Source organism: Cavia porcellus, unplaced genomic scaffold, assembly GCF_034190915.1.
Source record: "Cavia porcellus strain 051 isolate PalLab524CR breed Dunkin Hartley unplaced genomic scaffold, mCavPor4.1 scaffold_1, whole genome shotgun sequence".
In the NCBI taxonomy this organism is placed as follows: domain Eukaryota; kingdom Metazoa; phylum Chordata; class Mammalia; order Rodentia; family Caviidae; genus Cavia; species Cavia porcellus.
Window position 1 is genome coordinate 45,539,248 of NW_026947484.1, and position 12,755 is coordinate 45,552,002.

The 12,755-nt window shown below is 36.4% G+C and overlaps 1 protein-coding gene across 1 annotated transcript in view; it reads right to left on the reverse strand.

Annotated features, from left to right (window-relative positions):
- Map4k5 (mitogen-activated protein kinase kinase kinase kinase 5) overlaps nucleotides 1-12,755 on the reverse strand; it is a 92,536-nt gene that overhangs the window by 14,648 nt on the left and 65,133 nt on the right. Inside the window, exons 17-26 of the mRNA XM_063247454.1 lie at nucleotides 12,313-12,466; nucleotides 10,160-10,257; nucleotides 9,826-9,867; nucleotides 8,950-9,034; nucleotides 6,366-6,445; nucleotides 5,898-5,958; nucleotides 4,464-4,466; nucleotides 4,268-4,382; nucleotides 3,858-3,916; nucleotides 90-193 (exon numbers count right to left, since the gene is read on the reverse strand). Coding sequence (XP_063103524.1) covers nucleotides 90-193; nucleotides 3,858-3,916; nucleotides 4,268-4,382; nucleotides 4,464-4,466; nucleotides 5,898-5,958; nucleotides 6,366-6,445; nucleotides 8,950-9,034; nucleotides 9,826-9,867; nucleotides 10,160-10,257; nucleotides 12,313-12,466 — 801 coding nt within the window. The remainder of the gene's footprint in view (nucleotides 1-89; nucleotides 194-3,857; nucleotides 3,917-4,267; nucleotides 4,383-4,463; nucleotides 4,467-5,897; nucleotides 5,959-6,365; nucleotides 6,446-8,949; nucleotides 9,035-9,825; nucleotides 9,868-10,159; nucleotides 10,258-12,312; nucleotides 12,467-12,755) is intronic.

A 12,755-nucleotide genomic window follows, 5' to 3' on the forward strand; every position in this document is an offset into this window, starting at 1 on the left:
TAAATAGTAGTAATACAATTGCATAACTTTCTTTCAGTTATAAACTAGCATTTTCTAAAGAAGAAAAATGTAAACAAGGTAATATATACCTTTATCAACATGAATTTCTGCATTGGCTCATACCATTGAAGTAAAACAATTCCAGACTGCAAAGCTCCACAGAGGTATTTATGTCCCGTGTAAGGGTTTCTGACTGGAAAGAACAACAGCAAAACAGACACCTTCAGAACATGGAATACTTTATGTGAAAGCATGATTAGGTTGGCTGAAAAACACCTAAAAGCTAACAAGGCAGTACTGGTACGAGGGAGAAAACATGGACAGTGATCTGACACCAACACGGAAATACAGATGGAAGAACAAACTGTAAGAAGTGATCACTTAGCTGACAAATAACAACTGCTGTCTCTATTAAGTAGAATGGCAAACGGGGCAAATAAATACAGTTCTTTTTATTTTGGCTTTTTAATCTTTTCACTGAAACTTCCTTATCTCAGCTTCATTTTTCAATTTTATTTTTTATTAGTCCATGTTTACATTATATAATGATCAAATTCTTCATGAGGCATTTGTACTTAATTCTTTTTAAAACCTCTTCCTGCCCTCCCACATCTCTTGATCTTATTTTCCCATTTGCAAATTTACTATTTGCCGCATTTACTATTATTTACCTTTTATTTTGCTCTTTGTATATTTTTCCTCATATGAAAGAAACCATGTGATATTTAAGAGCCTATGTGTGATTTAGTTAACAATAATGTCTCAAGATGCATCCACTGGGACTGGGGATTTAGCTCAGCGGCATAAGCACCTGCCTTGCAAGCAGGCAGTCTTGAGTTCGATCCCTGGTACCGATAAAAACAAAAAAGACCAAAAAAAAAAAGATGCATCCACTTCCTACAAATATCTCAAATTTATCCTTCTTGGTGGCAGACTAGCAATTCACCGTATGTAAACACCATTTTCTTTATCCAATCATCTGTTAATGAACTTACACGCCATTTCCAATATGTAGCAATTATGAATTGTGCTATAAACATGAGTATGCATGTATTACTGTAAAACTATGTCTTTAACTCTTTGCTGAGGAGACCTAGAGAAAGCGAATAGCTGGATGAAATGGAATTTCTAGTTTTTTGAGTGGCCATACTGATTTGTATAGCGGCTGTACTAATTTACACTCGCATCAACAATGTAGGGTTCCTTTTCCCCCTGCAATCTCACTGGCATTTCTTACTGTTTGATTTCTTCAAGATAGCTATTCTTTCTGGAGTAAGACAGAATCTCAGTATTGTTTTATTCTGCATTTCTGTCATGGCCAGCATGCATTTACTGGCCATTTGTAGTTCTTCTGAGAAGTGTCTATTTATTTCAATTGCTCATTTTTGATTGCATCTTTTATTTTAAGGAGTTAATGTTAAAATAACCAACATTTACTCCTAAATGCCTCTAATATGTTAGGTTCTTAAATATAGAAACTTTTAGTAAGAACAATGCTTTGAACACCAAAACACCTAAATTATATAAAACCTAAAAAGTTGTTCCTAAATAAACTGACTAAAAGTAAATTCTGACACAAAGATCTAGCGATTGGTGAAATTCATCGTGTCATTTTTGTCAGAATAGTTTTCAGTTGTCTACTTAAGGTACGATGAAATAATTCATCATGTATGTACATAAATCTAAAAAAATTCTTGGTCTTTCGTCCCACTTTGACTCCCATCAACTATGATGTTTCCCTCCAATTTGACTCCCTTGAACAATACATACTGATTATCAGAGCAGTTATTTGTATTAAGTTCTATATTAGCACTTAGGAGTTTCTATTTTATACTGTAAGCTTGCAGGCCTTTCTGAGTGAAAGACCTTGGGAATCTGGTAACGGGTACAGATGTGATGTTTGCTAGGAAGAGGTTCACAAAATGAGCTGGTATTTTCACACACTGCACAGAATATACTGTCTCAGGACACTATAGCTGCCTCAGTTTAGGTAAGTGCAATGACAAAATTACCTAAAAATAAGTATCAAGAGACAAGTCTAGGGCTGGGAAGGTAGCTCAGAAGCACTGTATCTGCCTGGCAAGTGTGAGACCCTGAGTTTGATTCCTGATACCAAAGACAAGACAGAACAAAAAATGAACAAACAAGCAAGCCAAAAACCAAAAAAACCCTAGAGACATGCCTGTAAATAAAGCATTTCTGTTACAGAAAGTATGCACTGTGCTTTTCAATTACCGCGTATCGTGAAGCTAACTGATGAAACAGAAAAATAACCAGAAGTTAGGAGTCTAAGAGCTCAAGACCTCGGACACAGATCTGGTTCTAGGTTTTATCACTTTTGACATAACTGGTGTCAGGGTTGTTTAAAGGTTATATGACATAATTATGTAGTAAACAATTTGCGCTCCCTAAAAGGTCTGTTCTCTTTCCTCTGTTCCTGAGAACTGCGAAGACTGTGAAATGTCATGCTTCTTAGGTGTCTGATGGAAAGCTCAGGTCACTGGTAATCTAACAATATGATTTAGGGGGCACTGCACTACTGGATAGTCCTGGTGCAAGGTCTGGTTATGCCAGAAAAGACCAACATTGTGACCTGGAGTGGGAGCTCTGGGTCATGAATTATCAGCTGATCTGTGGAGATGGACACTGAGCTCAGCCATGTGGGACAACAATCACACCTGCAGAAGGAAGCCCCAGGAAAAACACAAAGCAGCTTTCCTTACTGTATCAGGAAAGGACGACAGATGCTCTCCGCTTGGTCCTTTTCCTGTGTGCTGCCCTATATTCTTCTTCTATTGGTTGATTTCTTCGCTTCGGCAGTGTTGGAGCTTGAACCCAGTGCCTTGTACACACTCAAGCTGTACCTGAACTATTTATAACTCTAACCCCCTTGGCTGAATTTAAACTGTATCATTTCCCTGTAGGAAACTAACTGTAACTGCTTTCAGTGAATTCTTGAGTCTTAGAGAACCTGTGATTCTGAGGATGCTTTTGGGAAACCCCCAAAGTTGTACTTTGTATCAGAAGTAAGACAGTCTTGTCTGGACTGTTCTATTTCAGAGTTCTAATAATTCTCATAAATAACTTGTGCCACAAAATAACTTCTAATAATTCTCATAAAGAACCAGCAAACCAAGGCATGGTACACACATCTAAAAATCCCAAGCTACTCCAGAGGCTGCAGTAGGAAAACTGCAAATTGAAGGCTAGTCTGGGCTTTCAGCTATAAGATGCTATCTAAAAATACACAACACAAAGGGCTGAGCATGTAGCTCAGCAGCAGAGCGCCTGCCTAGCATGCACATTGCCCAGTACTAGATCAAAAAAGAAACCAGAAGAGGGCTGTGACTGCAGTTCAGTGGGAGGGCACCTGCCTCACATGCATTAGGGCTTGGGGTTAATGCTCAGTACTGCAAACAAACAAACAAACTAGCAGTAACTGGTAGATCTTAGGGACTACGGTGAATGAACACTAGCAGCCTGGCATTTTGCTGCATGCCTGTAATCCCAGCACTTAGGAGGCAGAGGCAGGAAGACTGCTGGGAATCTTGAGCTACAGAGTAAGCTCAAGTTCAGCTTGAATTACATAGTGAGACCTTGTCTCTCACAAACAAAAAAACAGACAGACAGACAGACATACAAGAAACAGTTGGAACACGCGGCTCTGAGAAAACATGAAGACATCTGTGTCTCCATGTAATTCTATGCCACAATTCTCTAAATTCTTGTGTTTCACTATCACCATAACGCTTTTTAAAAAAGCATTTTTTTCCTTTTTTATTCTATAAGACTTTTCAAATAATTCTGAAGTTGTTATAAGTTCTAACTACTCAGTTTGAAAAATAGTGTTTACTTACCTATGCAACATTTGTGGCACCCTTTTGTATCAGGAATCTTTGTTGTTAAAGCAAACTTTCTGAAAACAGAATAATACAAAGTTCTTTATTGCTGTGGTTGCCGTACAATGATTTAGGAATGCACTGCATCAGACAGGCAGGAGCTTAACCGTCCTGGATACAGACTGTCTGGTTTTCTAGCACTGACACAGGGCCTGAGAATATGGCTTGTGACACTCCCCCAGCTGACACTTGTGGGCAGTCCTGTTTAGGAAACACTAATCTTGTGCATCCTTGATGGCATGTACTGTAGTGTAAAGCACTTTTGAAAATTAAGACACAGGAAGTTTTCTCTGAGTAAGGAACACTGATTGCTTCAAAAATAGACACAAATTCCCCTCAGTCCCAGTAGAACAGAATGGTATCTGTACCTTGGCAGTATGCGGTCTGGAAACCTGTGAGTTTGAATATGGGCAGCTAATCCTGGTTTTTTGGCTTGTTCAAACAAAGCAATAAGATTATGAGAGTAGAGTTGAAAGGTTTTTCCTATAAAAGAGAAACATATTACTTTTATTTATCATTTATAACAGAGAAATACAATTTTCAAGTAAAAGAAAACATAATTACCTTCTAAAATGCGGAATCCAGTCATGTTCAAAGGCCAAACAAAATAGAAAACAAACAAAAAGCAAAACAAAAAATTCAGTTAATATTATGTTGAAAATATAATAAATTTTAAAAATATTCACAAACTAGGTATATTCTGACACACAGTAATCTAAGCAGAATGTTTATAAACCTTCAGGGTGAAAACACAAAAAGTAATTGCTAAAACTGATGTACAAAAGAACTAATTTATAGGCTAACTTTTCTCTGCTTCTCAGGGATATTTTACAAATACTTAAAAATGTATCCTGTATAGTGCTCTAAGCTTACTTTGAGAACAACTGTGACTAGGGATAAAAGAAAGCAGCAAGAAAATTAAGAGAAAAATGTTGGGTATGGTGGTGCATTCGTGCAATCCCATCATTTGGGAGGCTGAGGCAGGAAGATTCTTGCAAGTCTGAGACCAGCCTGGGCTACATATGAGCTCAAGGCCATTCTGAACTGCACAGTGAGACCCTGTCTCAAACACACACACACACACACACACACACACACACACACACACACACACACACACACACACACAATTAGAGAAAAGGAATTTTATGTGTAAAATTCAGAACCGTTAAACAGAATTAGTTTAAGTTTCTTTTCAAAAAGAGAGTAATAGGGGGCTGGGGATTTAGCTCAGCGGCATAAGCGCCTGCCTTGTAAGCAGGCAGTCGTGAGTTCGATCCCTGGTACTGATAAAAAGGAAAAAGACCAAAAAAAGAATAACATTTACTACATGAAATTTAAAATAGTTTGGGGAAAGCATAATAAAGATAATAAGAGATTAAGTACTCCTGATGCCAGCTTTTTAGAGCACAACTAATATGTTCCTCAGTTTTATTATGTGTGCTGCCAAAGTGAGCACAGTATGTTCTTTAAAAACGCTGCATTAGCCAAATATATAGATTGCCGAAGAATATCTACTACAGAGGAATAATAATTGTTTTGTACTCCGTAGCAGAGTAAGCCTCTAGGCATTTAAATCTAAATGGCCAAGCATCTGTCTAAGGTGCCAAGGTTCACTAACACTTTGAATTCATTTCATTTAACCTTACAACAACCTCATGAGACTTATTACCCACCATCCTTACTTGACAAATACGAAAACAGAGGCTAAGAAGAGGGGAACCGGCTTGCTGAAGTTAGTACTTGGTGGAGGGGAGAGGAGGAAGCAGTGGTGGAGGCTGAGGTAGAGGTGGCTGCGTGGGAGGGAAGGGTCTCAGGGTGATCTTTATGCTACCCCTCAGGTGTACAGCTGCTGGGTGCATTTGGGAAGAAAAGTCTGCAAGCCTCAAAGTTACCAAACCTTAGCTATCTAGAATTAGAAATACCACATTTTAAAATAGTAGGTACTAAAATGATATTTCTCTGCTAACCTCTGCTTTTTCATCATGAAATGCATACCTGATAATGACATTAAAGTATTATTGATAACATATAGCCAAGTACACTTCCGTGGAAATAACTAAGGAAAAAGAAAAAGAAAAAGAAAATTAAACTGGGTAATTTTCATTCTCTTACCCTTTAACCAAATTCCAACATTCTAACACAGCACTCTTAGGGATGTAGCTCAAGAGAGATGCTCGCCTAGCATGTACAAGGCCCCTGTACTCTTGACCACACAAAACCAAACCAAACCAAACCAAACCAAACAAGTAAAACAGCATTACAAAAGAAACTATTTTTGTCTTTCAGTAAATTACCAAAATCTCAGGGGAAAAAACTTTTCAACATGAACATGTAAACAGTAGTACTGGACCCTTTTCAGATATTTATAATAAAAATAAAAATTGGGGTCCACACAAACAGATTTAAAATTAAGATACTTCTATTTGATTTGTTCTAACTCCTTGAGTTAAAATGCCTCATTACCTGTTCCATAGTTGCCTCATGTAGTTCGTTGAGATTCAATGTGTAAATGCCATCTTCAGTTCCAAAAATAATGTACTGATCTACAACAGTTCATAAATTGCCAACATTTACTACCATTTTCAAAACTTATTTACTAAAAGACGTTTTCTGTTGTAATGACATTAAGAGTTAGACAGCCACCCATACAAAGTAAAATTATTTTCTAAAATTCATGCCACCATACTTCTTTCCCTAACACTTTTCTTGTTTTATAAAAAATAGATACAGCCTGATTAGAATAATTCATTGAGTTTATCTTACTATATAATTCTCTACTTCGATATGATCTTTCTGTTGTAGTATTCTTGTAGTAATGAATCTTGCAAGATATCTCAAATACTCTTGAACAAGGAAATGACACATCAAATATAAATTATAAATCACCACACACCAGAGAGAGTCCGGCTAGGGCTCAGGTACTGGTTTCTAAACACTGTTTTCACTAGGCAAAGCCAAGGTGTCCTGGGGACAAGACTGGTTTTAGTTCCTGGGCAGGGAAAGATGAGCAGAGATACCTGCTGTGCCAGAAAGCAAGGAAATGCTCGAAAAGAATTCAGACATTTCAAATAGGATTACACAGGCGCTTCCAGAACTCCTGAGTTTCTGTCTAACCCAAAAATTCTGTGACAAAAATTTAAGTACAAAAATGACAGATCATATCTCACTGAATAAAGTAAGAATTCACAAATTCAAGCTGCTTAAATTCAGTATGTACTCATAAATTAAATGCTGAACTGGAAAAATGAAATGAGGACTAGAAAGAATATTACTGGGAAAATAAAACTTAAATATGGATTTTGTATTAAATGAACAATTACATCAATGATAAACTTCCGGATCTTTATAACTGTTTTGTAGTTATGTAAATATGCTTTTCTTGGTTTTTTTTTTTGGCAGTGCTGGGGCTTAGACTCAGGGGTTCACATACTGTAGGTAAACCTCTTACACTGAGCTACATTCCTAGTCCCTTTTAGATTTTACTTTGAGACAGGCTCTCACTAAATTGCCCAGGCTTATCTCAAAGTTCCCTCTTACCTCAGCCTGGAGAGCAGCTGGGATAGAGACACCACTATGCCCAGCCCAATTGAAGCTTTTTTTTTTTTTGGTACTAGAGTGAACCCTGGGCCTTCACCACTAGCAACATCCTCACCCTTTCTTAAATTCTGAGACATGGTCTTGCTGAGTTGCTAAGTTGCCTAGGCTAGGCTCCAACTTGTGATCCTGCTACCTTGGCCTCCCATAGTGCTAGGTTACTGGCCAAGGGATGATTCTTGATACTAGGAAATAGATACTTAAGTAGAAGAGTATCAGGTCTCCATCTTATTTATGAAAAAAAAATGCATGTAAACATAGAAAATGGTCAAACAAATAGGGTAAACTAGAAATAACTGATAATAATGACTACAAGATTACTGTAGTTTTCTGTAAATTTGAATATACCAAGTAAGTTTCAAACAAAATTTCCTTACAATCAAAATTTTTATTTTATATTTTCTAACAGTAGAACAGTGGCATTTAAAATAGACTATTTTATAACCTGTTATCTTTCTTTCTTTCTTTTTGGTACCAGGAATCTAGCTCTTTACTTAGTGCTTGCCAGGCAGGTGTTATGCTACTGAGTTATATGCCCAGCCTATAATCTGTTTTCCTTACTGTGTTGAAACAGAAACAAACATTCCTGGGCTGGGGATTTAGCTCAGTGGCTTAAGCCTGGCAAGCTCAAGGTCATAAGTTTGATCCCTGGCTCCAAAAAAAAAAAAAAAAAAAAAAAGAAACAAACAATCCTGAGCTCCTTCTACTGCCTACATATGTTTGCTAGTTGCCAATCAGCAATCTTGGAATCTTTCTTGCAAGAAGGTAAATATTAAGAATATTTATGTCACAAGATTACCATGAAACCAGAGATGCCAGGCTTATTTTCCAACTCACATAATAATGACAAAGTAGGAACTTAAACCCAGATTATCTGATTTTTGCCTCTGCTTATGATGCTTCCTCACTTAAAAAATACAGACTAAAACTTAGCATTCTGACATCACTTCAGATTTATAGCAAAACTGTAATAGCACAAAGAATTCCTGAATACCCTAACAGATTCCACAAACACCAACCATTCACTACCATTTGATCCTTTTCCCCCCTACCCATTGTCTTCTGAACTGTTTAAGTCAAGAGTATGACGTCGCCTTCATTCCTAAATATTTCAATGTGCATTTATTTTTAAAATCTTACAGAGCATTAACACCGAAACGGTATTATTTTACCTACAGACTTTATTAAGATTATAAATTGTCTCAGTAATGTCCTTTTATTGTAAAATAAAGTGGCGAATTAAAATTGCAATCAGCTGTGAGGTCACTTTAGCCATCTTTACTCAGAACAATTCTTATATACTCTTAAATTTTACTACATTTAAACCAAAACCTTGCTATTTAGTCTCTAAGGTCTTATTTTCAAAATAAACTACGTAATTTTACTGACTATAGATATCTTTTCTCACAATACATACTCTACTGGAGGTGCATACAATATTCAGAAATTTTACCTTTTGTATCAGGATGTATCCAAGATGTCGCACAATTAATTTTCAAGGGGCAGCCATCAAAAACTTTTGAAAAACATGCTCCCATCTTAATTACAAAGAAATGTAGACTTATTTGATTAGATAATTTTAAGTATTTTTATGAAACTCATTATGAAATGTCAAACTTTTGTTTGCACGTTTATTTCATCTCAAAACAAAATACATAATTTCTTGTACCAAGAAAGTTTCATGTTTTTTTTTACTCTGCTCTTTTAGAGCAAAAGTACAAAATTTACCAAAGATCTACATATACCCAAGATACATCTTAAATATTTTAAGTTATTACTTTAGAATTATGTTAAACAATGGTTGCTTTTATTAAGTAACATTAGAGCACTAATGGCAGAATAGACATAACAAGATGAAAAGACTGATAATTTCTCTTATATATTGAACTCTGGATCAAAAGGTGAAATTTATGAAGTATCCCATTTACATGGGTGGTTCAACCACATCAGAGATAGATGCCTCAGAGAGGGCCACAGAAAACTGTTAAAATTTCCATTTCACGGTACCCAGTCCTGTGTGAAAACAGGTGGAAAGGGAAGAAGATAATGTACTCTTAACATCATCATTATTAACTATACTGACATTTTTAGGTTAGTTTGGGAAACTGATTGCCAGTATTTATAAAAGTGAAATGCTCTCTAAATTCTAAACAATTCACTCAATTTAGGGTACATGATTTGATACATGATACATTCAAATGTATCTAATATTTTAATATTTTATAATATCCCTCCATTTAAAGGCTCAATATACTTTGGTAACAAATGTAATTTTGCTATTTACAGACATAAAAAATTGGCAAATGGATTACAGAAAAATATTCCTTACCAGGACTTTTGGGGTGGGTGGGAGACCATTGATGACTGGTTTCTGTTAAAAAACAAAACAAAACACTGTAAGATACTTCCTAAGTCTTGAAAAACGTTGCCATTTAGAAATTCAGTCACTCTTTTTTTTTAATTTAAGAGATGAGGTCTTGCAATGTAGACCGAACTCCAGGGCTCAAGTTATCCTTCGGTTTCAGCCTCTGGAGTAACCGCCAGCAGGCACGCACCCCACCCCACGCCCAGCTCTAGTTATCTGCACTCTTAACAACACTATCCCCTCCAAGCTGCGGATACATGTCAGTTACAGCTTGTTGCCAGACGCCTGTGGTACCTACAGGGAAGTCTCGCTTGTCCTTTTTTCGTGGTAACTGTGGCGCCTGTGCTGATCCTTCTGTATTTTCACTAATTAATTTGGAGATACCATCACCATTTCCTAAAGAAAATCACAGTTAAAAGCTGAATGAGCATACAAATAAGCACATTCTTTGAAAATACCCTCCCTGGTGTTCTCCTGGGTGACCCTCAAGGGGAGAGTATTTTCTACTGTCAGATTAATTATTTATCTTTGGTGCCTTTTTCTTCACCATGTGGAGGTTGCCCTGCATCTTCAGCAGTGCTCTTGACCTAGGAAGATGACAGACAGCTTTCCACATGGTGGAGAAAGGGAATTTAACCTGCTGACACTGATGTGCAGGGCCTTTTATAATTGAATTCAATCTGTGTTAGCTCAATCTATGTTAGTTCTACCTTCTCTTTAAATATCGCACTCATACTGCACTGTACTTCACACAATGCAGATTTTCCTGCCTTAGCGCACCTGCGCACCCGCGCACCCTTTCTTGTTCTCTGAGAATACCTCCTCAGCACTGGCTCCACCTACTGAGGCTCACTCAAGCTTTTACTGCCCTGCAAGAGCCCACCTCCTTCTCTACTCTATCCCTACTCCAGTTAGAAAGTTCACTTTTTCTACTACGTACTATTTTAGGAGTCACTTATATGAGCCATCTTATCTAGTGTTACGAGTACATAGGTAAACTTCTGCAATAGCCCCTAAATTCCTGTAAGGCAGGAACACAATTCATCTAAGTCCTACAATAATTAATAAACCCCAGTCAGGGGTGATATGTACTGAACTTTTTTCTAGCTCCTCCATGGGGAATTAAAAACTTTCATTTAAAACCAATAGAGACAGATGAACAACAGCTTGATGGAACTTCCAAAACAAGATGATATTAAATCAGCTCTAGCTATTATGATGTCTTGTTTTCTTTAAAATAGCTATTCGTACTATTACAGACAATAAAATCGAACAACCCAGATTAAAATCATTCCAATTAATGAGTGAAAACATTATATGGCTTCAAACCATATGACTGGGAATCATGATTACCACATACTTTTATGTATTCTTATCATTTCTTACACTAGGGAAACTATTCGGTATTTATACACGTGAGTTTGATTTATTTCACTTATGAGTATGGCCTCAAGCTGCGTCCATTTATTTACTATATGCGATAGTATAAACAAAATTTTTTATAGGCAAAGAGATAATATAGAAATTGTTGTTTGTTTTCTGTTAGCTGGTTCCAAATACCCTGTAATTCTTTCATTCTCTTGAATGGCTTCACACTGTCTTGCTATGTTTGACGCTATAGTATACGAAGTTATACTCAAATAATTCAAGGAAAGAGACACTATGGTGACTAACTATTATGTCAGGTTATCTGGTGGTGAAACACAATGATGTTTAAATTGTTCGGTTCTGAACTGTGTTGTTCTGTTACTATGTCCTCTTTTATCTCAATCTCCCCTCCTTTTTTAAAAAATTAATTTATTTTTTAAAAGGGAAAACTAAATCAAGAGGCATAATGGTAACCATTTTATCACCTGGTATTCTATTTTTGCATCATGTACTATGTCCATCCTTCTGTTCTAACTGACTCTGTTTTGTTTTGTCACATTTGGTTTTATTCTCTTCAAAAAAAAGTAATAAGAACTGTGGGAGTAATAAAACCCCAAAAGTGTAATTGTTATTGTAAAAAAGAGAGGAAAAGAAAGTGGTCTAAAGGATATAACTACATGTATATTTAAGTGTGTAGGATAGAAAACCATATTACTGAGTCTTTGTTGGATCATTGAACAGAACTGTCTGCAATCTCACTGTATAAATGTCCACTTTGTACGCTTTAATTTTGTAATTTGGACAACTGTTTCTAAGATGACAATATGTAATCTATTAACTAGTGATTGCTTACTGTATATTTTTTTTCTTGAAATTCTGTATTACTTGTACCCTTTTACTGCTTTGTTTTTTTTCCTTTCTTTCTTCTCTTTAAATAAAAAAAATATGGATAATTAAAAAAAAAGCTTTCATAAAACTTAATGTAACCAGACTAATGATAAAAGGCTTTCTTTTCCCTTTATTTACCCAGATCACAGTATCTAGCCGTATGCACTCCACGGCTGGTGACACTGCTAGCCATACCCATAGAGGAAGTCTCAGTTACAAGACCACAATTTGGGCTACTCTGTCTTCTCAGAAGTTGGGGAGCTCTGTGATCTGGATCAGGGCAACGTTTCACTGTTGATGATTTTTCTTCATCTGGGAAGCTGTCTTCAGAGTAACTATTTATCCTTGGCTAGTGATAAAAAGACAAGAAAATAGTTTAAAAATTGTAGATGAAAACTACTATGTGTTATTAAATATCAAAGACTTTGGGAGGTGAGGATATACTCTTTTTCTTTCTTCTACATAGTTAAATTTATTGCAACAGGCTAAAAAGTCAGCAAGTCAGCAAGAGTTGATTTGACGTCCCAACCCAACTATGAACTTTTGACTTTTTTTGTACTGGGAATTGAACTCAGGACCCTACACTTGCCAGGCAAGTACTGTACCACTGAGCAGTATCTTTGGCCTGAACTTTTGAT